The 25,734-nt window shown below is 32.6% G+C and overlaps 2 protein-coding genes across 3 annotated transcripts; one reads left to right on the top strand and one right to left on the bottom strand.

Annotated features, from left to right (window-relative positions):
* Positions 1–957: 957 nt before the first annotated feature.
* Positions 958–7,914, bottom strand: LOC11433501 (DNA cross-link repair protein SNM1). 2 transcript variants are annotated; one of them, XR_005645336.1, is made up of 11 exons: positions 7,347–7,914; positions 6,744–6,896; positions 5,518–5,934; positions 5,061–5,124; positions 4,172–4,389; positions 3,957–4,070; positions 2,989–3,094; positions 2,563–2,774; positions 2,301–2,359; positions 2,122–2,225; positions 1,806–1,823 (listed from the first exon to the last, which is right to left on the bottom strand). XR_005645336.1 is itself a non-coding variant. In XM_024780171.2 (10 exons), the coding sequence occupies exons 1-10, from the start codon at positions 7,836–7,838 to the stop codon at positions 1,679–1,681; spliced, it is 2,025 nt and encodes a 674-aa protein (XP_024635939.1). In that variant the 5' UTR covers positions 7,839–7,913; the 3' UTR covers positions 958–1,678. The 2 variants fall into 2 exon arrangements, 1 of the variants encoding a protein (XP_024635939.1); XM_024780171.2 differs by lacking the exon at positions 2,301–2,359 and having other exon boundaries at positions 958–1,823; positions 7,347–7,913.
* Positions 7,915–18,442: 10,528 nt separating this feature from the next.
* On the top strand, positions 18,443–24,738 carry LOC11426731 (3beta-hydroxysteroid-dehydrogenase/decarboxylase). The gene is made up of 12 exons (XM_003603193.4): positions 18,443–18,831; positions 18,907–18,996; positions 19,074–19,207; positions 19,401–19,571; positions 19,868–19,993; positions 20,846–20,925; positions 21,909–22,107; positions 22,473–22,584; positions 23,113–23,287; positions 23,578–23,734; positions 23,834–23,900; positions 23,994–24,738. The coding sequence occupies exons 1-12, from the start codon at positions 18,597–18,599 to the stop codon at positions 24,134–24,136; spliced, it is 1,689 nt and encodes a 562-aa protein (XP_003603241.2). The 5' UTR covers positions 18,443–18,596; the 3' UTR covers positions 24,137–24,738.
* Positions 24,739–25,734: the final 996 nt, after the last annotated feature.

Genomic DNA, 25,734 nt, shown 5'->3' with positions numbered 1-25,734 from the left:
GGAGTAATTGAGTAAACGATAGATAAAAAAACAGAAAACACTTGGAATCAATTCTAAGGTTGTCATCTGTTTTGTGTTTTACTTGTTCCTTGTTTGATTTGAGTTTGACATCTTATGTTTTCAACATATTCAACGGTCAAACATGAGAAGGGGGAGAGTTGAGCTGTTTCCTTTCTTTACGTAGTAGTTTCCATTAACGTTGACCAAGAAAGGATGACTTACTAGTAGTATTTTATAATATTGCAAATTAAGTAGTACTCCCTCCAGTCCTTATTACAAGAAACAATTGACTTTTTAGATTCATTGAATAATTAATGTATTTCGTTATAAATATAGACTAGATACATTACTTACACGATTAACCTAAAAAGTCAATTGTTTCTTATAATAAGGACCGGAGATAGTAGTATACTATTTTGTCGAGATGGGGAAGTCTTTAGACCGAACTACAAACTGATACGATGATTAGAGAAAACACCAACACATTCATGTCATAAAATATCAACAGTGTAGCAGAGGATGATTAAGATAATGGATACTCACATAGCTAGAAAGAAGCAAATTAATCATGTATGTCATATAAACTCGGAACTAGTTAATTATCAACTCGAAATTGGATTAATATGTCGTTCAACAAATAAGCACATTATTAGTGTTCGGAAGGAAATAGCTAAAATAATGGGTATTAAACGAGTTTTATAGAGGCTTAAGATTCAAATCTTGAAAATTGACATAATCACCCACTTACTAACATTTGCCTACAAAAGAAAGTGAGTTACTAATTGAACTTTCACATGTTTCAAAAACAAGCCAGTAACTAACGGTTTATGAAATTCAATGATGCATAACGTGTTGTTACTATTCCATCCCTATTAAAATGAAATAACCTTTTTGAAAAGCCATAGACAATGACAACCTAATAAAATCAGTATGCTATAGGCATCACAAGCAGCAATATAGTTGTATTCCAGTATTATCTGGTCACTTGCAGAAGAATCTAAGAGGCTGCGAATTTAAAGTGCAAGAGCAGCGTTACATTTAAGAATATTACAGACTACAAAGGTTGTTTAAATAACTAATCATAATTATCAGCAACCAAATGTCCATGATCTCAAACAATAACGACTCTATTGAAGCCAAGTAGTAAAACTGCAGGATGCAGTGCAGCCAAAACTTTCACAAGCTCCATTGTTTTGCTGGAAGAGCATCTGGTAAGGGGATGTAAACACTTACAATACAAACTTATTATGTTGTAAACAGTAATCACTTCAGATTTTTTGTTACAGTTGACAAAAACCTTGACACTTATGCATGAAAATCAGCAGTATGAGCTCTTCTGCTAAAATACATATTTTTTCTCTTTTCACGTTTTAATCTCTTTTGAAGAGCAGCAAACACGCCTCTGAACAGTGATTGGCATATAAGTTGCGGATGTTCATATTGCACAAACATTACATTGTAGACTCTAGTATGAAATTTGATCAATCAACTTCTTGATTCTCAAATATGCTGAAACAAACAAAAGTAAGCAGATTCTCTTTTTCTTTCCAAAAATTGCCTTGATCGGTATGTCAAAATGTGTCCTTCAATGTAAAAGGTATTGTAAAGTCATTACACCTTTACTTAATGTTCATCACACATGTCACAAGGGTAGACTGAACCCCTTTTGGTGCACAAATCAGGTTGACATGAGAGAAACCATTGCATCGGCAGATTCTGGTCCATCATTATTCACACTTGGTATAATGTTATCGGGAGATACAAAATTTACAAACTCTTTGAGTTCTGTAAAGCTGCAATGCTCACTGTAAGGAACCTCATACCTGATAAAAAAGAAAACATCAGTTACTAAATAGCTAAACAAACTTAATGAAAGCGAGCAAACTCTTTCAAACAACCTTTGTGCCCCCATTAGTATTAACTAGTTCAGTTAGTAAGAATCAAAATGCATCAAGGATGTCAGGGCCTTGGTATAACAAGCTCTATTGGACCAGAAGTAGAGAGAAAGAAAGGAGGCATGTTTTGAAGGATGCAATGCAGGTATATGATTTAAGATTTCAACCATAAGTATATAATAATAAAACCAAAATAATCTATTAATAAAGGAAACCAAAGCATCACCTTATAATGGTACCCTGCTGCCACCTTCTTCCGGGAGACTTCTTTTTACCTTTGCCAAATGTCCAACCAGTAGGAGAGAAAGCAACTATAAGGCTGAACCGACTCTGCATAAAAAAAAATACATCTGATGGTTAGAAATGTGAAATTAAAACTAAAAAGATACGTTATTCGGTATCAACCATCAGATTCGAAAGCTGTAAAACTGCTTAGCAGGTAGACCAGGTAGCAACTGTGGATCCTTTATCAGCCAACAAGGCATTTTGGCATGGAATAGTTATCAGACAAGATCAGATTGAAGCAAGAAAGAATATTAGTATATGTAGATAAATGTATTGTACGTAAAGACATGCCTGCTTTACGATATGTTCCTTTTCAACATTGAAAAATACCAAAAAGTTAGGATACAATGGTTGTGATAGAGAAACAGGCAGCAGCACTCACCGCATATTGACTTGATATGTGCTTCAATCTTTTGAAGCTTGCAAGTGTCCACATAGGGGCAACATGAATATTGCTTTCATGCTCATTTGAAGTAAACCACTGCATATCCTCCTCTGTAAACTCCAAACATTTTAAAAGGCGTAACTTTGCTGCTGTCACATACACTTTTTGGTGAAGCGAACGAGCAACCTCCAAGAATAGTCTTTCTTTTCCTATAGAAACATAAGAAGCACACACAAGGGGGAAGTAATTTTTTTCTCATTAGTTTCCTGGTAATTGGACAGTATTACCACAAACACAACTGCCCAAATCTACACTTAAACACTATTTATCAAATTACACGTTTCAAACAAAGACTAAAGGGCAAAGATAACGATTGTTAAGTATGAATCATAAATATTCAGAATGAGATGAATTGAACTCTACCAATTGTATAGCTGCCAATCAGAAAAAGAGTCCGGGGATTAAAAGCTTCTGCTTGAATGGCATCAATAACAAATTGTATTACAGCCTCTTGTTTTGGAAAGTCATACTGCAATGAAACACGTCACAAATATTCAATTCCCGCTTCAATATATTTTGATCTCTTAAAAATATGTTTTTTTGAATCTGTCATTCTTTGAAAGTGTGTTTAATACCTATACTTAATAAAATAATGTTCTTAGTCTTTGAGGCAAACATGTTTGTACTGACTATATGCAAAAATTATTAGAAAAAGGCTAAATGGTAAAAATGTATTTTATAAAAATAAAAAAATAGTTTAATACACTTCGTCGGGGCGATTGTAATATTATAATTATAGTGTAACACATAAGCTTCCTTCAAAAAAAAAGTGTAACGCATAAGCTTGAATACCCTAACCTTACAATAAAAAATAACATATTGGTCTTTCAAAAAAAAAAGGAACATATTGGTATTAATGTATTTCTGTAGTAAATAGTGATGACTGTCAAAGTCAGACATGCACATTGGTACTCTGGAAGTATATCTTTAAAAAGGTTTTTAGGATATGATTTTTTATATCTTTATTTCTCAACGGTTACTTTTAAATTAAAAAAAAAAAATTAAAAAAATTTATATTTAAAAAATTATCTTGTTAAAAGAAATAAACAAATGGATTAAAATTTCATCACACTGCAAGAAAATAGTTGGAACTGTAAGAGAATCCAATGCCTCTAACAAACCATTGATTCAAGAAAACATGTCTGGTTAGAGTAGATTGAAAATCAATTCACTTTGACACTATCTTGGGTAGCCAGAGTAAAATTTCAAAGTTAACTAATTACGTCAATGAACTTATATAAAATTAAGGAAGTTTCAAAGCAAACACTTGATACAGACAATTGTGTCGTTTGATTTGAAAGAGATCATTCATTATTCATATGTGGACTTACCTGTGGGTTGCAGTATGTGGTGTCAAGAATTAAAGTGTGAATAGGACAGGTCTGCAGTAAAGGATTGTTTGCCATTTCTTCACTGTAACGAAAATCACCCGTATGAAGTACTGCCTAGATAAACAAAAACAAAAAACAGCTGGTCAGTTCTAGTGAAACAATGGCTAGCTAGCCAACGATAATTAAGCTTATTAGGAAGTCAGTCCAAGCCTCACCTTACCATTTGGAGGTTCAAAGAGTATAATTATGGAACCTGGACAATGGTTGGCATCCAAACAAGTCACACCAATACCAGCTATTTCAACCTTTTGGTTTAGAGGCAAAATATGTAGTTTATCATATGGAATTCCTATGTTCATATTTACTAGTCTGGCTGTAACAGAGGAGCAATAGATCTTTCCATGATTGAATGACTTGGTGAGACCTTGATAATCTGCATTCAAAAATGAGAGCCAACAGCCAAAGTACAAATTGGAACTCTGATTGTAATAATCTGCTCATAAGGAGCTTAACACCTGGAAAAAGAAAAAAAAATATTGATAGTTTTAAATTTAGAGTCTCCAATGAGTTTTATCATGTGATGGAGACACTAAAATTCATTGGAGACTCTGATTGTAATAATTTTCGGATGTGGATTGTCATATAAAAGTGTGGATTGTCTTATTACAATCAGAGTTCCACACTTTTGCCAAAGGTATTTTAGAAAAAAGACAATCCACACTTTTATATGACATATTTACACTTCTATGTGTCCGATGCACAGCACTGCCACTCTCTCTTTCGAATTGTCTCTCGCACAGCATACATAGCACACCACTTGTCCAAAACTAAACTGTTACCAAATTGTACTAAATTGGTAAGGTCTTAATTCATAAAAGCCAAAACTTAAATTCTAAACTGTAATTAAAGTTCAATGAAAATAGTACTTAAATTAATTTGAATTTCTAGGTTGACCAAATTGAAACAATTCATGAATATATAACAAGGATCAATCCAAAACTATATATTGCATAGACGCAGAAAGGCATTCATTGGGAGACATCAGTAACTGAACCGAGAAGATGACACAGATTCAATGTTTAACACATGCAGAAGCAGACTTACGGTCCATGTGGAAGTGTGTGAGAAACCAGTGGGAACAATCTCCTCTTAGGTATTTGAAAGCATCCTGTATAAATTAAACGTGTTAGTGTGTTACTCAGATCCACATAAATAAATAAAAAAAGATAGGGCAAAATTGGTAATGGAATAAATAGTTTTTTCTTAGTCTGAAGATGAATTCATTGTATAAAACATGATTGAGGGGTATTCTCAGTTTGAATTGCCATCCAGGTGGCCGGTAAACTTTTCTTGACTGGGTATGACAACCCACATGAAAGCCCCCTTTTCTGGAAATAATGCATCAGAAATACATTATGTAACATAAAAGATGGAATTATTTTTCTAGACCGTTTCAAAAAGGCTTTCTTCTGTCCATAAAAATATTGTGTCTTAAGGGAATGCATTAGGGGAGAATACAAAAAAAAATATATCAACAGGTATAATATAAAATGTTGCTTACCACTCGGAAAGGTGTTCCTTGTATGGCACACCATTTAGGAATGTCGCGAATCTTTGTACTTGTTGAAATATTTTTTGCTTTGCGCTTTCGATCAGACGAGCCACTGGTGTTCGTTTCATTTCGTTCTACAGGAGGGGCAGAAACTTTCTTCCCACTGGTAGCAAATCCCGGAAAATATTCAGTAATTAATTTGTTTGCTACTGGCTTGACAGTTCCATCAACTTTTCGCTCAGATTTGTCGTGTTGCATTTTGCTTTTCTGGTTTCTAGTCCTTCTAGGCTCAACCTCGGCATCCTCATGTTTCTCGCTTGAACTTGAAGAGGTGGTTCCTAAGGTGATTCCTCTTCTAAGTTCTGAAAGAGCATGTACAATCTTTTTTCTGGGACCAAGTGCAGTTATACCCATGTTTAAGAGATCCTTCAAGTACAAAAAGTAAAGAGGAAAAAAAACTTCATTAACAGAAACTTAAAACCTTTACCAACGAAGCAAAGCAAAGAGAGACATTTCATGCAAACAGGAGTATATTTGTCTTTTATCATTTATGACACTCTTAATTATTAGATATAAAAATCCAAACCAGACATATTTTTAGATCTCTAAAAACATATATGTCAGTAAGTACTTGTTAGATATAGGACTCCTAAGGGCAGAGGTTATAGAATACTAGTTGTTTATTTAATAGTATTATAAATTAGTAACTATTACTTATGTGCAGTAATTGCTGTCTGCAGTAGTGCCTGTCTACTAAACTAATATGTAACTGCTATAGGAGTGAGTTAGTATTATAAATAAGATGCAGAGGAAAAGAGAGGTATTGAGGGATTGGGATAAAGGATTGGTAGGGAGAGACCAAGCTCTCGAATACTTGGAGGGGAGAGAACCAAGACTCTCAAATTTCTTGGGATTATATTGTAATCTTACTATTAGTTTATATTTTGATATCAGTTCCTATCAGTACTCTTGTTCAGAATGCTACTCTGGGCCTAATTGCAAAATGATTACACAACTCAACTAGGTTGGCCATGGTAGATTGATCTTTAACAGCAAGTGGAACAGTGGAAGAACCTAAAAAGCTAATTTTCAAATTTTGCTTTAAAACTGCTGATTAATTTTGATTGCAGTATCAAAGAACAGTCAAATAAATTCAAGGAATAAGTCTCTGTGGCAAAGATAAGATCCTAGGACTGATGGTGTGAAATGAGAAAATGAACAGAACATAAACTCACCTCTTCTGTCAGCCATTGCAAGGTATCCCAATCAACTTCTTCCCTAACAAAAACTTCTTCGTACTTAGCTAACCCAAGACCACGTATCCATTCGACGACAGGGGAGTTTTTCGGCCCAAATTGAGCTCCCACATCATCATTTGGAGGCGCAACCTGCATACGATATTAAGAATTTTACGTCATTAGGTTATAACAAATTACTAAGCTATGCCATTTAAATCTTCAACCATCACGAATGTTGACACCACGGCTAAATCAACAACCTCATCAATCTATTTTGACTTATAAACTATAGAAGAATAAAAACCTAGTAACTACAGACCTTTTCTTTCTTAATTAAAAACCTATCAAGTTTGTCTCATCTCATACAGTAAAAGGCTACAGGGACATCTCATATGTTAGGGTGCAGGTTTGTATCCGCAATTCCCCACTTCTCATCACTGTGTGTGTGAGTTTCATCGCTAGACTCATTACAGCCAAAAAAAAAACTATCAAGCTTGAACACTAAAGTTCGACAAAACATAAAATTAATGCACAATTTAACAGCATAGTTATCATTATCAATAATAATAAATTATAAAGAGTGTGTATCGAAAATCTTACATCTTCTCCAGATTTATCAAGACAATCATTAGTATGAAGATTTCGCTGTTCCTCAGTTAAATTAGATATATCAACACCGCATAGAGGACAATCGACAGAACTACCAAACTCATCGCACAAATTCACCTCCAAATCAAAAGCATTTTTTCTGGACGCAACTAACCTAGACTCTAATGAATTACTGAAATAATCGCGTTTGTTACTCTTTTTCAGCTCCGAAACAGGAGAAGAGAAGACGGTGGAATCAGAGTCTAACGTGGAAGGAACGAAATCCAAGCTGCTGTTACCGATATCGTAACCTTCGAAAGGGGGAATGTTCTCTTTGCCAGGGAACGATGTCGTTTTGTTGGTTTTGGGTTTCTTGGATGGTCGTTGATTTTGATTATTGGATTGTGAGAGAGGTTTGAGAATTGGTGATTGAGTTTGAGTGAGAGGAACTTCGAAATCATCGTTGTCGTTGTTGTCGAACTGAGTGTGATCTGAATCGGCCATTGTTGTTGGGGTCGGTTGTTCTGTGAGATCTTGAAGAAGAAGATAATGATATAATAATAACGCCTTTTTCAAAAAAAAAATGGTGGGAAAGTGAAATTTTGATTCTCTTTTGAATCTCCCCCTCTATCTCAATCTGAATTTGCTACGGGCCTACAGCGAATATTGGTTCAATAAATTTTTGTTTTTTTTAATTCGTTTTTTATTTTTATCTTGGGCTAAAATTATTAAAATAAAAATTTAATCTATTGAATTTAGGTGAATTCTAGGGTGAGGGTCAATCAAATCCCTCACCTGAATTTGACCATTAGATTAAATAATCTCATTAGACACTACCACGCTGAATCTAACCTCTCATCTTTACATTCACTTTCTTTCTCTCCCCTCTCAAAGCTTAATTGTCTTTCCATTCCATAATATGTGTTTGGAATTTCTGTGGAATTTTTTTATTCTAAATTAAAAACAATTTAGATATTGAGAACTTTTAGGAAGAATGAAACAAGTTTTGAGAATGAAAATGTATTACTGGTTTTTTTTGTTCAAATCCGCTTCTTTCTACATCTTTTTTCTTGGCAGTATATTGTTTCATTCTTGATTACAAAGATCATGTGTACTTAAATTTGACGTCATTTTGGTTTAAGATTGTTAATTGAAAAAACAATTTAAAGAATTTTCACATCACTTCACACCAGGGATTCAAATTTTAATCGAGTGAATCATCAATTTCGTCCCTGAATTTTCACGGATCGGTCAAATTCGTCCCTTAATTATGCGAAATATCAATTTAATCCCTGAATTTGTTAAATGTCAATTAAGTTAGTCTTTCTGTTCAAACGGAGCGTTAACGGGGCTGACGTGGCCGTTAACCTCTCACATGTCAGACGCCATGTAGGCAGGGACTAATTTGGCCGATAATAACAAACATTTCGAAGGACTAAATTGATTGATTTGCAGAAAATGTTTTGACTTTCTTCCCAAGCGGCTCTTTTCTTCCCTAACAGCTCTTTCTTCCCCAATTGTATAACATTGGAACCCTAATTACACAATCTACAATTTACACTCTAAAATCACTAAAATATCCTCCAATTATAAATGGTCCAGTTCTTCCCCAATTCAAAAAACTTCAAACCCTAATTTTTTCGTATTGAATTTGAAAGTCAAAATCCTCAAAATTTCTTAAAGCAAAACTATTGAAATTGAATCTGAAATGATGGGGGGTGGGAATATGGAAAAAAACAGTTATGAAAGTCGAGCTTCATCTTCGAGCTCCAAGTTTAATGGTGTTGTGAGAGTGCTTGAATGCTGGTGTTCTAGAATTTGTGTTGTTAGAAAATCCAATACTTCAAAAAACCCAGGAAGGTCATTATATGTTTGGCCTATGGTAAAGTTCTAATGAAAAGAGGTTGAAGATGATTGAGGAATGTAACATTTATGTAATAATATTACCATCAAATTAGTCCTTGAATTATTTCTCTATCTATCAAATAGATCCATACGTTATATTAAAAAATCATCAAATAAGTCCCTGAATTGTTTAATGAGATATCAAATTGATCCTTTAAACTGTTTTATTCAACCTATAATTTCCTTCATTACAAACTTAAATGTTCATCAATTTTAGAAACCCACCAGAAAAAAAAAATTCAATTTTTAAGTCTTAATCCAAAACCCTAAAACTCTGATCAAAACAATTGTCTAAAAACGCAACAAACACAAACAAAGAACAAGACAAGCATCAACGATCACATAAACAAAATAAACAAAATGATAAAAACTTAAAACAAAAAAACAAAAAAATGGTAAATACGAACACAAAAACTTGATAAATTAGAGGAAAGGTGTTACCTTTAACCACAGCCGAACACAACAACTTCAAAAACGTGCGAATCGTCGGAGATGATGGTTTTGGAGAGGTGAGAATGGAGAAAGTTTTAGCGGGAAGGAGAAGAGTCAAGGACGTTTTTGATGTTTTTGAGAGAAATGTGAGGAAGGAAGTAAGGATAATGCAGGGGCAAAATGGGAAAAGCAGAAAAATTAAACTGAAAAGTGAAAATTAGACTTTTTTTTCAATTCAATCAAATTAGTCCTTGAACACGTGGCTTCCTTTTTGCCACGTGTACAAGACAAACAACACATCATGCAGGGCGACAGATCAACATGGCTAACGGAGCACTTGGACGGAGGGACCTTTTTGATGGACGTCTGACAAATTCAGGGACTAAGTTGATATTTCGCATAATTGATGGACGAATTTGACCGACCCGTGAAAATTCAAGGACGAATTTGATGGTTCACTCAATTTCAATCTATTAATCTTTATTGGCAATTAAAAACAGCAAAATTGAATGAGAATTTATTTTAAAAAGGTTGGGGATGGAGAGGGTTTCATGTAAATGGAGAAGTTGAGAGGAGAGAGAAAGAAAGTGAAAGTAAAGAGGAGAGATTAGATTCACTGTGGTAGTGACTAATAAGATATTTAATCTAATGGTCAAATTTAGTGGTGCATCAGTGAGAGACTTGATTGAACCCTCACCTTAAAATTCACCTTAAATTTAAAGATATTAAACAACTGATTCTATTTTTAAGTTTCATAAATTTTGAAGTTTTTTTTTTTGGTTTAATTTATCAAAACTGTTAAAGATATTGAATTGTTTTTTTTATTGATTTTGATGGAGGTATTATAAAGATATTTTGGTGAAAAAACATGATTAACTCTTTTTTTATCTAGGGGTTAGAAATTCACCTTTTAAAGGTGAATAATTAAGTGTCTAGGGTTTAAACTTTGATCCAGCTATTATAATGTATTGTTTTTATCAAATGAGTTAAACTCATGAGAACTTAATTGACTTTTTTAATTTTGTAATTTATTCTTCGTAAATATTTTTACTTCGATAATAATGACTCTATGAAAGCTTTTTAAACCTCTCAAATACACAATAGTTTTCCAAGCAACGATCATTGTAGTTTAAGTGACTGTGGTTTCCGCATATATGGTTTTAAACTGCAATCTACAACTGTACATGAGTTTGTGACGTCAATGTTTTACAACCAAATATATGTAACACGATTCACATCCGTAAGTGTGATTTAAAACCTTAATCACATAATGGATGACATCTACTATATATGATATAGGAGGTCAGTTGTAAAAGGTTTTCAGTCGTCAATGTAAACCTGTAAAAAATATTTTGATTTACCATACTTTATGTTCATGATTTATATGTATGTTCTTTAAAAAAAAATGATTTATATGTAGTTTCAATACTACTAGTTGAATAACATCTCAACCACCAATCACCACATCACTGGATTTAAGTCAAATTGGATTGCATTCAACAATGTTGTGCTTTGTGTCCATCATTTTTGTTATAGTTTTTGAAATCAAACCATTAAGCATCTATATTGCATGTATGCGAGGCTAGTATTCAATCCGAACATAGTTAACTTAAGTCCTTTCTTATAAGGTGGAGTTGACTAACTAGTTTACCAATAATATATGATTTCAAGGTACAATTTTATCATATTCAAATGATTAAAAAAAAGAACTGCAATAAACTGTTGCGATCAATTTTGAATAGTGTGACTGAATGATAATTATACAGTTACTTGATGCAACTTTCATAGTGAAATGTGAATTACATATTGAAATTAATGTCATAAAATTGTAAAACAAATCAATCTAAACATGTCACTAAACTTAAAATCATTACAATCGCATTTTTTTTATTGTGCCAACAACTATTGATATTTTACATTGGTTCATGGAAAGTTTTGGATTTGTTTAATTCAACGGACGGAGAAGGGAGAGATTTTATTAGAAGGAGGGGAAAATAAAAAGAATTATGCTCTTTACACAACAGTTTTTGCTCGTTTCCAATTGAAAATATCATTTTGCCCCTGCGTATGTTAAGTCACGCACCTCTAGTCGGTGGCGTGAGTTAACTCACGCTGCTATGGCCAATGGTCTCGGCTCAAGAACACGTTTTTTTAACGATTCTTAACTTTTCTTAATTGAGTTTACACCTTTTTTTTTGCATATTTTTACACGTTTTTTAACTGCATTTAGTGTAATTAAAACCTATGTTACCTTAAATCGCTATAAATACCCCTCCAACCTTCAGTAGTTTAATCTTTTCAGTAGAGAACGTTGAAAAGGTGTTGGATAAAGAGCAAATTTCAAATAAAAATAGGGTTTTATGGATGAATTTTCACCTTTGCTACCTAACATGACCAAGTTAAAGGTTTTAAACTTTTTAAAATCCTTGCCTCCTAAAGCTCTAAAACAAGCTAGACGATCCAAAAATAACGATTTATAATTCATATTTAACCTTGCCACAACCACCTTACCAACATACATCATTTTTCTCTCCAAATATTCAAAAATTAATTACAATAATAAATAAACACTTGTTATACAAAAGAAATTGATTAAAGACACAATTTATAATTGTAACGCCATATTTTCTTATTTAATTATTTTATCGAGTTTAGTGTCTTTTTGTATAATTTATTTGAATAATTGTGATGTGTTATATGTTAGTAATTATTAGTAGACATTATTGAACATTAGTGAGGGAATATAATTAAATTAGGTTAAAGAGGTATACGGGCAAAATTGGAATAAGGAAAATTATATAGGTTTATAATAAGAGAGGTTAGGATTAGAAAGTCATAATACGGAATACGTAGAAACAACTTTTAGGAGAAAAAGGGAGAAAGTGAGAAGTTGGAGAAGAGAATAGCTTTGTGAGAAGAAGGAAAAACTTGTAGAATTCAGAGTTTAACCAATCTAAGGTAAGGGTGGGACTAACCTTCTTTAATCATAAATATATAGTTCTGAAAAAGGGTTTAAGCTTGTAGTTGTTAATAGTTTTGATGTTATAGAAGTCAGGGTTAAATTGCTAATTGATTGTTGAAAGTGTAGGTAATTCAATGAATTAACATAAGAATTGATGTTCAGGTTGTAGAATAACAATAGGTAATGTTTCCTATCAAATTTGGGATGTCGGTGGTCGGCGAGTGTTCTACTCGCCTCGCGACTGATCAGTAGTAAAAATAGTGATTTTGTAGAACTTATGTTTTGGTCCAAGTTTTATATGGTTTTGAGTGCATTTTCATGTTTAGAAATGTTTAGACAAGTTTTGGAAGCAAATTTGGGCGTAGGGAAGTTAAAAATAAGATTTTTGGGTGAAAAATGTCAAGTTCCCGAGAGCTATCAAATTTAGCTCGCCACAGCGAGTTCCTTGGTCGCCCTGGCGAGTGGTTCATATGTTGAGCTCGCCATGGCGGATGATCTTTTCGCCTGACGAATTGTTCAGTGGCAGACTGCCCTGTTTCGCGTTCTTGCATCTGTTTCACACGTTTCTGTTTTGAGTTGACCTTTAGTGTAAACATGAAAGTTATTGATAATTGTGTTATCTTTTCAGTAGCCTTGGTTTGACGTGAAAAACTTTTGTGGATAATTTAATATGTTTTTACTAAGATGTATGATGAATTGTTGTTGTTTAATACGATACCTATATGATGTTATTCCTGTTAATGAACTGTGAGACTATGAAGTCATAATGCGAAGTTGTTTTTGTTGTTGTTGTTGTTGTTGTTTTTGTTGTTGTTGTTGTCGTCATCGTTGTTGCATGAGTAGTGTCAATGCATAATCATTTTAAGCGAAGGGGGTTGTAGCCTGACATGTCGAATTATGACATTAGCGAATGGAGCTTCATGCTCTGTTAATTTTAAGCGAAGGGGCTGTAGCCTGTCAAGTCGAATTACGACATTAGTGAAAAGAGCTTGATGCTCTGATGGTACCACATGCATATTGCATTTGTTGTCGTTGTTGTTGCATCGTTGAGTTGTCGTAGTTGCATTGTTGAGTCGTTGTTGTTACATTGTTGAGCAAAATTAATTGATGATTTGTAGTTGAAATTATGTGAAGCATTGTTGATGATGAATTCCTGTCGTACGAGTTGTTAAATTCTCTCACATAAATTATTGTTTATTAGTATTGTTAATGATGAATTCATGCTATTTTATGTTGTTAAATTCTTTTATAGAATTATATGCTTATTATTATTAAATGTGAAATCTCACCCCTTCTGTTTGAATGTTGCCTCTACGTGGGTAACGTGCAGATAACCAGGAGTAACCGCTGATGTGAGTTGATTCCTCGTGTCGTATTAGGAGTCGCTCTGATACGTAACTGGATGTGGATTAATTGTATTTTATTTTCCATTGTTACGTACTCTTTTATGAATTTATTGCTGAACTATTTTTAGATGGAATTAATTATGTCGATGGCGTTGAGGTCTTTAGTGCCAAGTATTGTTTAAACGTTAAATATTTTCCGTTGCGACATTGTTTTAATTATTGGAAGCAGTTGCTTTAAATAAAAAGTTGATTTTAACTCTATTTACATTTAATAATATTTTGAAGAACGAAATGTGACATCTTCTCTCTTGTGATGAACTCTGATTTATTTTATATTATTTATATATTGAGAAAACGGAGTGTTACAATAATTACTTCCTTACCCACATGCGATAACAATCTACCCACACACATTGATTTTATTTTACACTAGATCCTTAATAAAAGCAAGGGTTAATAGTGTTTTTCACCCCTGTAATATAGGTCATTTCCAGTTTTCGCCCCTATAAAATTTTCGGTTTGATTTGCATCCTTGTAAAACTTTTTATTTCCAGAAAACACCCCTCCTCCATCCAACTCATCAAATGCGCATATGTGGCCTTGACTTGGCTTTTTTTTTTTTAATTTTTATTTATTATTAATTGTCCACATCAGATTTTATTTTTTAAAATATTTGAAAATTAATTTTCAAAAATAAAAAAAAATCAGAAAAATATTCAAATTTTTTCCCAAAAAATTTAAAAATCGAAAAAAAAAAACAGAAAAAACGATAAGATTTTTTGAAATATCGTTTTTTTAAAAATTAAAATATTAAAAAATCACAAAAAATTAGAAAAAACAAATTCGAGGTTTTAAAAAAATTAACATATTTTTTTCCAGAAAAAAAAACGGTTTTAACTTTTTTTCTACAAAAAAAAATTCTGGATAATGTTTTATTTTTAAAAATCTGGATACAATTTTTTAAAAAATTTAGAAGAAATTCAGTATTTGTTTTTAAAGATTTTGGAGTTTAATTTTCAAAATAAAAAAAAAAATTAATTAGAAGAAACAAATTTGAAATTTAAAAAAAAAGTCATATTTTTTTCCTGAAAAAAAAACAGTTTTAAAATTTTTTCAACAAAAAAAAATTTCTGAAAAATGTTTTATTTTTAAAAATCTGGATACAATTTTTTAAAAAATTTAGATGAAATTCAGTTTTTTTTTTCGAAAATTTTATTCCAGATTTTTCGATTTTTTTTTAAAGATTTTGGAGTTTAATTTTCAAAATAAAGTAAAAAGTTAAATTAGAAAAAACAAATTATAAATTTTTTAAAAAAAGTCATATTTTTTTTCCTAAAATAAAAAACAGTTTTAAAATTTTTCTACAAAAAACAATTCTGGAAAATGTTTTATTTTTAAAAATCTGGATACAAATTTTTTAACAAATTTAGAAGAAATTCATATTTTTTTTTCGAAAATTTTATTCCAGATTTTTATTAAATCATTTTTGAAATTAAAATTTTAGAAAAAAATTATTTTCTAAGTTAAATAAAAAATTTGAAAAATATTTTTCGTAATAAAAAAAAAATCCTGAATTTTTTTATTTTCAAAAATTAATTTTATTTCTAAATTAATATAAATGAATTTATATTATAATTTTTTTTTTTTAAATAGTCACAAATGCCACATGTAGCCTTAGAAAAATAAAAAATAAAATTAATTATACAGTCAGCATGCCACATAGTGTACCACGTCAGCAAATATGTATAGTCATATGGGGGAGGGGTGTTTTCCGGAAAAAAAAAAAAAAGAAATTTTACAAAGATGCAAATCAAACCGAAAATTTTATAAGGGCGAAAACCGGAAATGTCCTATATTACAGGGGTGAAAAACACTATTAACCCTAAAAGCAAAAATATATTTCCCATTTCTTCCCACCAATGAAGGAAGCCCCAGACACTTCGCTTGACCCATACTTATCCTCATTTCCAACAACATAACTAAGGGTGAACAAAAACTCGGTAGTCGAAAAAACCTGCCCAAACCGACCAAAAAAAGTAAAACGGTCGGTTCCAGACGAGACGAGACGAGTCTGCGGGTACAACAAAGGGAAGTTTTAGTTTCAAGAGGGTTAAAACGGCCAGATGGAGAAATTGGACCCTTCGATGTCCGAACCCGCCCGCAGTTAAGGACATAATCAATATTCACACACTAAGATCCTTCCCCTTCCATCAAATATTTGTTTAGTTTATCAATCTTCTTGGTAGATGTTCTCTATTTCAACCACGAGGATGGACTTTTTTCTTACCACATATATTTTTTTCTTCTTTGAACTCAGTTTGGATATGCTTCTTAGTGAAAAGCTAAAATCGAGAAAATCGAACTGAAACCCGTAAATTGGTGAACCAAATACCCGAAAAACCGAAGAAAAAAAAAGGGCTGAATTTGGTCTTCTCATAAAACTTGCAGGTTGAAACAATGCAAGATTTTGGGTCAAACCCTCTTGTTATCCAGCCTTAAACATACCAATGTCGTTTGAAATCTGAGTAGGTATGTCATTGCTAAAAAGGACTTCGCCTTTATACCCAATTTAAGGATATCTATCGACCTTCGAGCCTAAACCTCACATGCCATGCAGAAAAGTAAATAAAAAATGCAATAAGCAAATGAGTTGGAGGATACGGTCTTACAAAACCCTTGCACTAGTTCCTCTCAAACCTATCAATAAAATAATAAGACCCACACAATCATCATTACAAAGCAGGCCCGACCTTGAGGGGGTGCAAGGTGCTCAATCAAGCCGGGCCTCCAAAAGCTATGGGCCTCATAAAAAATTAACTCTAATACCCACCCCCACTTAAATAAAAAATATATATGTTACTTCTTTACACGTTTGAGTTTTTTCTAGACTTTAGTTCTCATATCTGGACATAAATCTGATACTATCAGACCACCGCCAATTTGTATAATCACTTGATCAGTCAATTTGAAAATCTATTTCATTGAAAGAATCACAACAATCATTTATTTTTCACATAAACCATTCGTTTTCCCATTCCCACAGCGGATAAGTGACAAATCCAAATGACACTGTTAGTAAATTCTACCTCTCTTTCACTTATTTTTTTTTGTATTTCGTTTCATGTTTAGAAGCTCTTCTGATTCTAATTTTTTTATAAAGTTTAACTACACAAAAAAATTGCGTTTTTATTTTATTGAAGGCCTATTTTAAATAGAGAACCGAGCCTCCTATTTCATAGGGACGGTCCTGTTACAAAGTACTTGGCTATACTTGCACAGAGCATGACCTTCATCGCTCACCATTAATCAAAATCCATCTTCCCAAGCATGCGTCGTAAAAATCTCATTAACACTATCATATGTCTTATCAACGTCAATCTTAAGCATCCACCTCCTCCATTTTACCTCTAGTCTTGCATTTCATCACATAGATAATAAACACGTTTAACCATAAAATTGTAACAATGAAATATTACAATTGTTTAAATTTATGAAACATCGTATTCTCTATAATTAAAAAAGTCAATCAAGTCTCTGTGAGCTTAACTCATTTGACAGAGACAATGTATTATAACAGCATGGATCAAAGTTTAAACTCTCGACATCACTTATTTACCTTAAATGGTGAATTTATAACAACTACATAAAAAATAGTCAATCAAGTTTTTCCACCAAAATATTTTCATAATACCTCCATTAAAATCAATAAAAAACAATTCAATATGTTAAACAATTTTGATGCATAAATTAAAGACCAAAATAAAAACTTCAAAATTTATGTAACTTATGAAAAAACTTAGTTTTTTTTTGAGAGAAAAAAACTTAGTTTTTATTTTTTTTAGAGAAAAAAACTTAGTTGTTTAATATCTGGATTCTAGGGTGAGGGTTCAATTAAGTCCCTCTCCGATGAACCATAAAAAATATACCATCATATTTAAGTAATGTTGACTTTCCGTCCTTATTCAGAAACACCATCTTCATTGTGTTTGTATAACAAAACAAAAGTGGAGAAGAACAATGTTGTCGTGAATAAAAACAGACAAGAAAAAACCATCGATGATCAATTCATTTTGGTTAGTATTCACCGAGTATGATCATCACAATTCACATCCATTGTAGGTTACCAAAGTAGAGGGAAGTTGAATTTTGTCGGGCCAACACCATCTTCCAATCCTTCCATTCTTAATCATTCATGGATATTTCAAATCTCATAGGGAGGCTTCTTTTGGAGCATGGATACTAATGGGAGATATATATGGGTACTATTGTGTGTGGGAAGGTGTAGATTTTTAACAAATCTAAGTCATTCATTAAATCTATTGTATATTTTTAATGGTTCACCGGTAAGGGACTTAATTGAACGCTCACTTTAGAAACCACTTTAAATACAACAGATTAAATTTTTATTTTAATAATTTTAGCTGAGGATAAAAATAAAAAACGAATTAAAAAAATAAAGAAAATTTATCGAGCCTATAATCGCTGTAGCAAATTCAGGAATTGTGGTTCACTGCAGTCAGTCAGAAAACCAATTGCTCTAATCTGTTTCACTGTGTAATTTTTTTGACAGCAGCGAATCACAGTCCCTGTCCGCGACGGTTCCATCACCATTTGATTATGGCGGCGGCGGAGGAAGGGTGGTGTGTGGTCACCGGAGGACGAGGCTTTGCTGCTCGTCATTTAGTCGAAATGCTAATCCAATTGAACACCTACTGTGTCCGCATCGCCGATTTGGGATCCACCATTGAACTTGAACCCTCTGAGCAATTAGGTCTTCTCGGTCAAGCTTTACACTCCGGTCGTGCTCAATATGTCTCCGTCGATCTTCGCAACAAACCTCAACTCTTAAAAGGTTAACCTTAATACCGAAACAAAACAATATTCTACATAGTATACATTAATTAATTAATCTTGTTAACCTCTGCAGCATTTGATGGAGTTGAGGTTGTTTTCCACATGGCTGCTCCAAATTCTTCTATAAACAACTACCAGCTTCATCATTCCGTCAATGTTGAAGGTAAAGCATTAAATCATTACTCTTCTGTTGCTGAATTTTTGTTTCTTTCCATCTAAGTTAGGTGTTTATTTTTGAAGGAACAAAGAATGTTATTGATGCTTGTGTTGAGTTAAAAGTGAAGAGACTCATTTACACTAGCTCTCCCAGTGTTGTTTTTGATGGAATTCATGGAATTCATAACGGAAGTGAATCGTTGCCTTATCCACCTTCGGTACCTACTTTACCAACACTTCATTTTAACTTTCATTTTTTTGACTTGGATTGAAACTTTAGGAAGATAACTGCATATACATGATATGCATGGATAGGGGTTTTATGTTATTATATAATTTAATCTAGCTGTTGGGATGGAAATAGGTTCAAAATGTTTGTTATGGTCTTGAACTGAATCCTACTGTTTCCAGCATAATGATCATTACTCAGCAACTAAAGCTGAGGGTGAGGGATTGGTTATTAAGGCTAACGGGACTAGTGGACTCCTGACATGTTGCATACGCCCTAGCAGCATTTTTGGACCTGGTGATAAACTGTTGGTGCCTTCATTGGTTGATGCTGCAAAGGCAGGGAAATCCAAGGTAGATGTTGTTCTTACCTCCTTTTGGTAAATGTTTGATGTATTTTACTGCTTAAATAAGTAATCAAATACTCACGGCAATTTCATCTTTTTACGCATACTATTGAATCTGAAGTTTACCTCAAGAACAAAATTGGATTTAGATTGATCACAAAATTGTTAATTTTTCGTAATGAAATTAAGTGCCGTGATATGGAAAAACTGGTTGGGGACCAATATGCATGTGTGACTACTTATATTAGCAGAAACTTTCTTGAACCTTTCTTTAATTGATGATTTATACTTTTCTCTTACCAGTTCATTGTTGGTGATGGCAATAACGTATACGATTTCACATATGTTGAAAATGTGGCTCATGCCCACATATGTGCTGATCGAGCTCTAGCTTCAGAGGGAACCGTTTCAGAAAAAGCTGCAGGAGAGGTACCGTATTACTTTTTTAGTCATGTTATATTTCTGTTTGTACATGAAAGATAAGAGAGGCATAAGAGAAGTTTTGATGGTGTATTTTAAGATTTGGACAATGAAGCTCTTTGTTGAATCATTGTCTGTTCTTTCTTCCCTGGTGTGCACACTTTTAACAAGGAAATTATTTATAAAACAATGTTAATATGTTAAAGGTAGAAACTATTTATCTGGGTAAATGAGGAAGTCTGAAAGACATACTTGTGGATATTAGGAATAGAAAAGTCCAGTGGGCTGACATCCTAACAAAACCTTTGTCTACAACAAGGTTTATCTATCTCAGGGACAAACTCAGGGTGTCTGACAAGCTTGCTCTTGGTCAATCACCCTCAGTTTGAACGGGGGCTATTAGGAAATACAGCTTAGGCATATTAGCAAATGTACCTAGGCTTAGTTTAACTGATTCCGAACTTGCTCTGCAAGTTGTTAGACTGATTGGCTCTGCAAGTTGTTAGACTGATTGGACAGCTGTCAAGTAGTTATGGCAGCTGGCGTCTCAGCATAGGAGTTAGTTACAGTTCTAACTGCGTATAAATACTTGTTATCATCATCTCAGTTTCATATAGTTGAGAATTCTCTGATTCAGTTTAACAGTCTCTCTCAATTTTTCTGAACTTTCTCTCTGGTTGTCTTCTTCTATGAACATCAGTTTCTAACAGTAGGGAAATAGTTGCTTGTTAAACTTAGTTAGATTCGGAATTGAGTATTGCATTTTTTGTGGAGAAAAACGAAAGATGGATCTGTATATTAAGCTCGGGCAACTTAGTAATCACTGCAGTGTTTTCTTCATGATAAATATTTGTTTTGTAGGCATATTTCATCACGAATATGGAACCTATAAAGTTTTGGGAGTTCATGTCTCTAATTTTGGAAGGTCTTGGATATCAAAGGTGATTTCTTTTGTACTGTTAACCATTAGTCTTTCTTGCTCTTATTATGTAACACTTATTTTAATCTGTGATTCACTCTTGATGCAAAACAAGGATCCAAATCTCTCGTGAATTAAAGTAATACAATATTTTGACTTGAAACACTTCAGGAATATTCATATATTATAATAAATACAGAAAACTTGTCGTCACATCCTAAGCAAAAAATGAAATTAAACTTAAAGTAATTTATTAGTAGATAAGAGAAATTCTTAGATTACAAAAATAAAAAATATGAAAATTATCTTAATGCAATTCATTCTGCATCACCCCTGCCCTATTTATAGTCAAAAGAGACATGCTGGCATGTGACTATACTGAGGCAAATACTTATACATTCATTTTGTTTGTTTTATTCCATAATATTGAAGGCGCAAATATAAGTTGAATTTTGGCATTAGGATTAGGTTGAAGTTTCTGTCAAATCATCACTGGGGTTAAGAATTTTTTGTCCTGGCTATTAATTATTATATTTTTTTTTTTGTGCGTTTGGAAGAGCCTATTTGTAGCTTATTTGGATTTATCTTATGGCATAAGCACTTGTGTAAGTGTGTGAACTTATGAAAATAGCTTATGATATCTTTTAGCGATTTTCAACTTATTTCAATAAGCTCTATAGGAAAATAGTTTAACCACATTCACTCTTTGATTACATAAATAGATTATACCTAAGTGCTTATATGAAAAGCACCTACTCAATATGTGCTTAATTAAGTTGTTTATCCAAATGGCATCCTTATTTAATAAACACCTGATCAAGTTTCGTAACTTAATGCCCCCTTAATGGTGTTTTTTTATGCCCACGAGAATACTGGTTGTCTATTATAATCAATCAATTCTTTTGCAATTATATTTCTTGCTTCTATTTTTTTAATGAAATAAGGAATACATTTACAGTTTTTCATCCAAATAAACTAATATAAACATAATTATGTACCTTGCAGGCCAAGCATAAAGATCCCTGTCTTTGTTATCATGCCAATTGCACATTTGGTGGAGTGGATATATAGGCTGCTTGGCCCATATGGAATGAAGGTGCCTCAGCTGACCCCTTCAAGAATAAGACTCACATCTTGCACCAGATCTTTTGATTGCTCAAAAGCAAAGGACCGCCTTGACTATGCACCCATCATACCTCTACAGGTTCTGTGACGTTTCAGAAAAGTATACGTGCTCTGTCTTAACTCCAATATTCATGGCTCTGAACTGTGTTGAGATGCTTAATTACTTAGAAATTTCACTGAAGTAGCTAATTTCATGCCTGAACCATGTGCTTTGAAAAAAAATCCTGAGAAGTTGGCTAATTCTAAATCCTACAAAATTACTGATACTGTGGAGTTAAGATTTATCTAAATAAACTCAGAAATCATGTATGCGATGTGATTCTAAAATGGATGATGTTTCTTGCTCAAAGGTTCTTACATTTTGCAATGAGTATATATGTTAATCCTACTTCTTGTACGGGGTGTTCTTCATGTTTAATTAAGGGACTGTAATTTTTCTTGCAGGAGGGCATACGGAGGACAATCGAATCATATCCACATTTGAGGGCTGAAAATCAACTTAAGTCTAAAAGAGAAGGTCCCTCCAAAGCTTCTGTATATCTTGGAAGTGGAAGAGGTATGAATAATCGACTATACCCATCTAACTTCTTTGTTTGTGATATCTGGAATTGCCTTTTTGTTATTTTTGTTTTGGTTTTGTTGTTGTAACGTAGAATTAAACTTCTAAACGCCATTTAAAAGTAGGCACATTCACATAATTGTAGCAGGACACATGAAAGACATATTCTGATATTAAAAAAAAATACGTTGGTAAAAATTGCAAAGATAATGCAGGAAGTTGCAGTAGTTTAGGATCCCAATTTGTTCATGTCATATTTTCTATTCCACATATCTCATCTTGATACAAAGCAGTGCATTTTAAAATTTTAACATGCATGTATATTGTTGATATGCAAGCTCTAAGAAGACTGAAGCATTGAACTCTTAAAGTTCAAATTTCGGAGCTGGTATTTCTAACTAAATCCACCACCATTCCTAATTTTTTACTAGTGATCACTTTTCAGTGTAACCTGCTAATGCTGGGAGTTGTATATCAGTTTTCATTTATTTATGTAGTAGTTTTAATTGATCTACCACATAACAGTTGCTGACACGTTGCTTTGGAAGGATAAAAAGCAAACTTTCACTACATTGTTAGTCTTCATAGCAATATATGTCAACTTCATTGCATCTGAGAATACCTTCATTACTGCTCTTACAAAGCTTCTATTATACTCATCGATCGGTTTATTCATTCATGGCATTCTTCCTGCAAAAATGTAAGTACATTGTCTACTTATGAATTTACTAGATTGTCAATTAACATTGTATGTTGTCGTTAACTTGTCTAATGATGGATTACTAATATAATAACTATTGTTCGAAAGTGTCTCCTATTTAAAGATAATATACATAGTGTAAATATATAATTGATCGTGCTGTGTAGCTCCTTATTCAGGAAATAATTTCTCCATCTCAAGAACCACAATGATGATCCAGCTATTGGACACATTGCACTTTCTAATGTGAAGGCAAATGCTAACTTTAATTGCATTGTATGCTTGTTCAGATTGGGGTACACTGTTGAGAAAATGCCCACATCATGGTTTCACTTATCAGAAGATATTTCGAATCAAATTGCTTTCTCAGTTGCCTCATCTTGGAATTTTGCTGTGAATGCATTAAAATCCCTTGCAGAAGGGAATAGTTGGGTGATGTTTTTCAAGGTATACACACTGCATCAAATTTTTGTATACAGTCAATCTTATATATCCCGAGGTCGTGGATTCAGACTTGCTGACACATCTCTCCTTTGTGATCAATAGGTTGTTTTCACTCTGCTCGTTCTTAGCTTCCTGGGAGCCTTTTCACTTAAGAACTTGTATACTATAGGTTCTCTCGCTTTCTCTCATGTTGTGTGGTTTATTTGAATCCATTGACAGTGCTTGGATGAGAATGATACTAGTTTGTTTTTGTCTGTTACAGGACTCACCTTAGGATTTACAGCTTTCTACGTTTATGAAAAAAAGGAGGAAGACATTGACGGCATATTTTTAAAATCACATACTTTTGGATGCAAATTGATATCTGATCTTACCAAGAAGTTTGTTACTTCAAAGATTGATTGATGGTTTTTTCTTCTTCTTCTTCTGGTTGGCACTAGATTTTTCTTAGATGAGCGGGCTGATGCATCTTCATTTAATCCACGTTAGAGTTCCCTGTATCATTGTACAATTATTGTAATGTAATTTGATATCCAGTAGATGTTTTTTTGAGTTTTTGTAATGTAAACTTGCTCGGAGTAGAGGTATTTTTTTGCAGTGGAGCTTTTTGTTGACTATGAAGCAGTGGTAAAGAGAGCCTAAAATGTTGTGGGTTGGAGGTTAATTGATAAACACGGGAAGCTATTTAGATTGGGAGATCAAAATTTGTCACTCCTATCGCGAATTTAATCGGTTTGCCGATGCCCTTGCTTATATGGGACGTGATTGGTGATAATCTTTGGCGGCCCTTTGAGTCATGTTTGCTCAAATCAGTCCTTTTTTTTTTTTTTATGATGTATCTGAAGTTTCTACCAAAAAAAATTGATATGGCAAACATGTTTGCTCAAATCAGTCCATTGTTTTTTGCTGATGTATCTGAAGTTTCTACCAAAAAAATTGAGTCGCATGCATCAAAACCTGTAACATGACATGGGTCATAATTCGTAACTTACTTTCATATTTCTTTATTGTGTATTTATTTATATAGTTTTTTTGTGCACGAATTTATTTATTTGACTTTTGACAAATGAATCACTGATTTTTTATTTATTTACTATTACATTTTAAAAAATCACTTTTCATTTCATGATCACTAATTTTGACCAAATAATATTGATAAAGATCATAAAAACAAATGATTAATGAGTATATATAGATATATGTCTGCGTTTAAACCATGTTAAACGGGGAAAAATACTTGGATGACTTTAGTGTAATTTAGATAAGATGGATTTAATATTTATATCATCATAAAAATTTCCCTAGAAAAACTTTGATATAATTTTTTTTAGTAGATCATATAAATTATGTACTTAACTTTATACAAATATAAATTAATTAGGCTTAATTGCATGTTTGATCCCTTATATTTATTTTAGGCTTCAAGTTGGTCTCTTATGTTTGAAACATTTTAAGTTGGTCTCTTAAGTTTTAAAGTTTTAAAGTTTGTCCAAAACTTTATTTACGTTGGAATAAGTTAGTTCCTTCCGTGACATGATATTGAGTTTTATAAAACAAAAAAAAATAAAAAAATGTTTTAAAACTGATTTTCTAAATAAAGTAAATTTCATCACCCATATTGTCGACCCAAATCTTTAAACAATCAAGTGACAAAAGGGGTTAACTTATTCTAATGTGAGTAACGTTTTGAACCAACTTGAAATTGTTAAAACATAAGGAACCAATTTAAAACTTTTAAAACATAAATAACCAATTTAAAACCTAAAATAAACATAAGGAACCAAATATGTAATTAAGCCTTAAACTCATCTAAAAAACATATCACATGATTTTATATTTTTTTTAACCATTTGTTAAATTTGAACTTTTATATTGTAAGATCTTTGTAATTCTTCACACAAATATAAAATCATGTGATATGTTTTTTTTTAGATAAGATTAATGTTTTCAACATATCAATCTATCTTATATGATATAAAAGTTCAATTGAATGTAACTTTAAC

The sequence above is a fragment of the Medicago truncatula genome, chromosome 3 (genome assembly GCF_003473485.1).
Source record: "Medicago truncatula cultivar Jemalong A17 chromosome 3, MtrunA17r5.0-ANR, whole genome shotgun sequence".
Classification (NCBI taxonomy): Eukaryota; Viridiplantae; Streptophyta; class Magnoliopsida; order Fabales; family Fabaceae; genus Medicago; species Medicago truncatula.
This window is presented reverse-complemented; position numbering and strand designations above follow the sequence as displayed.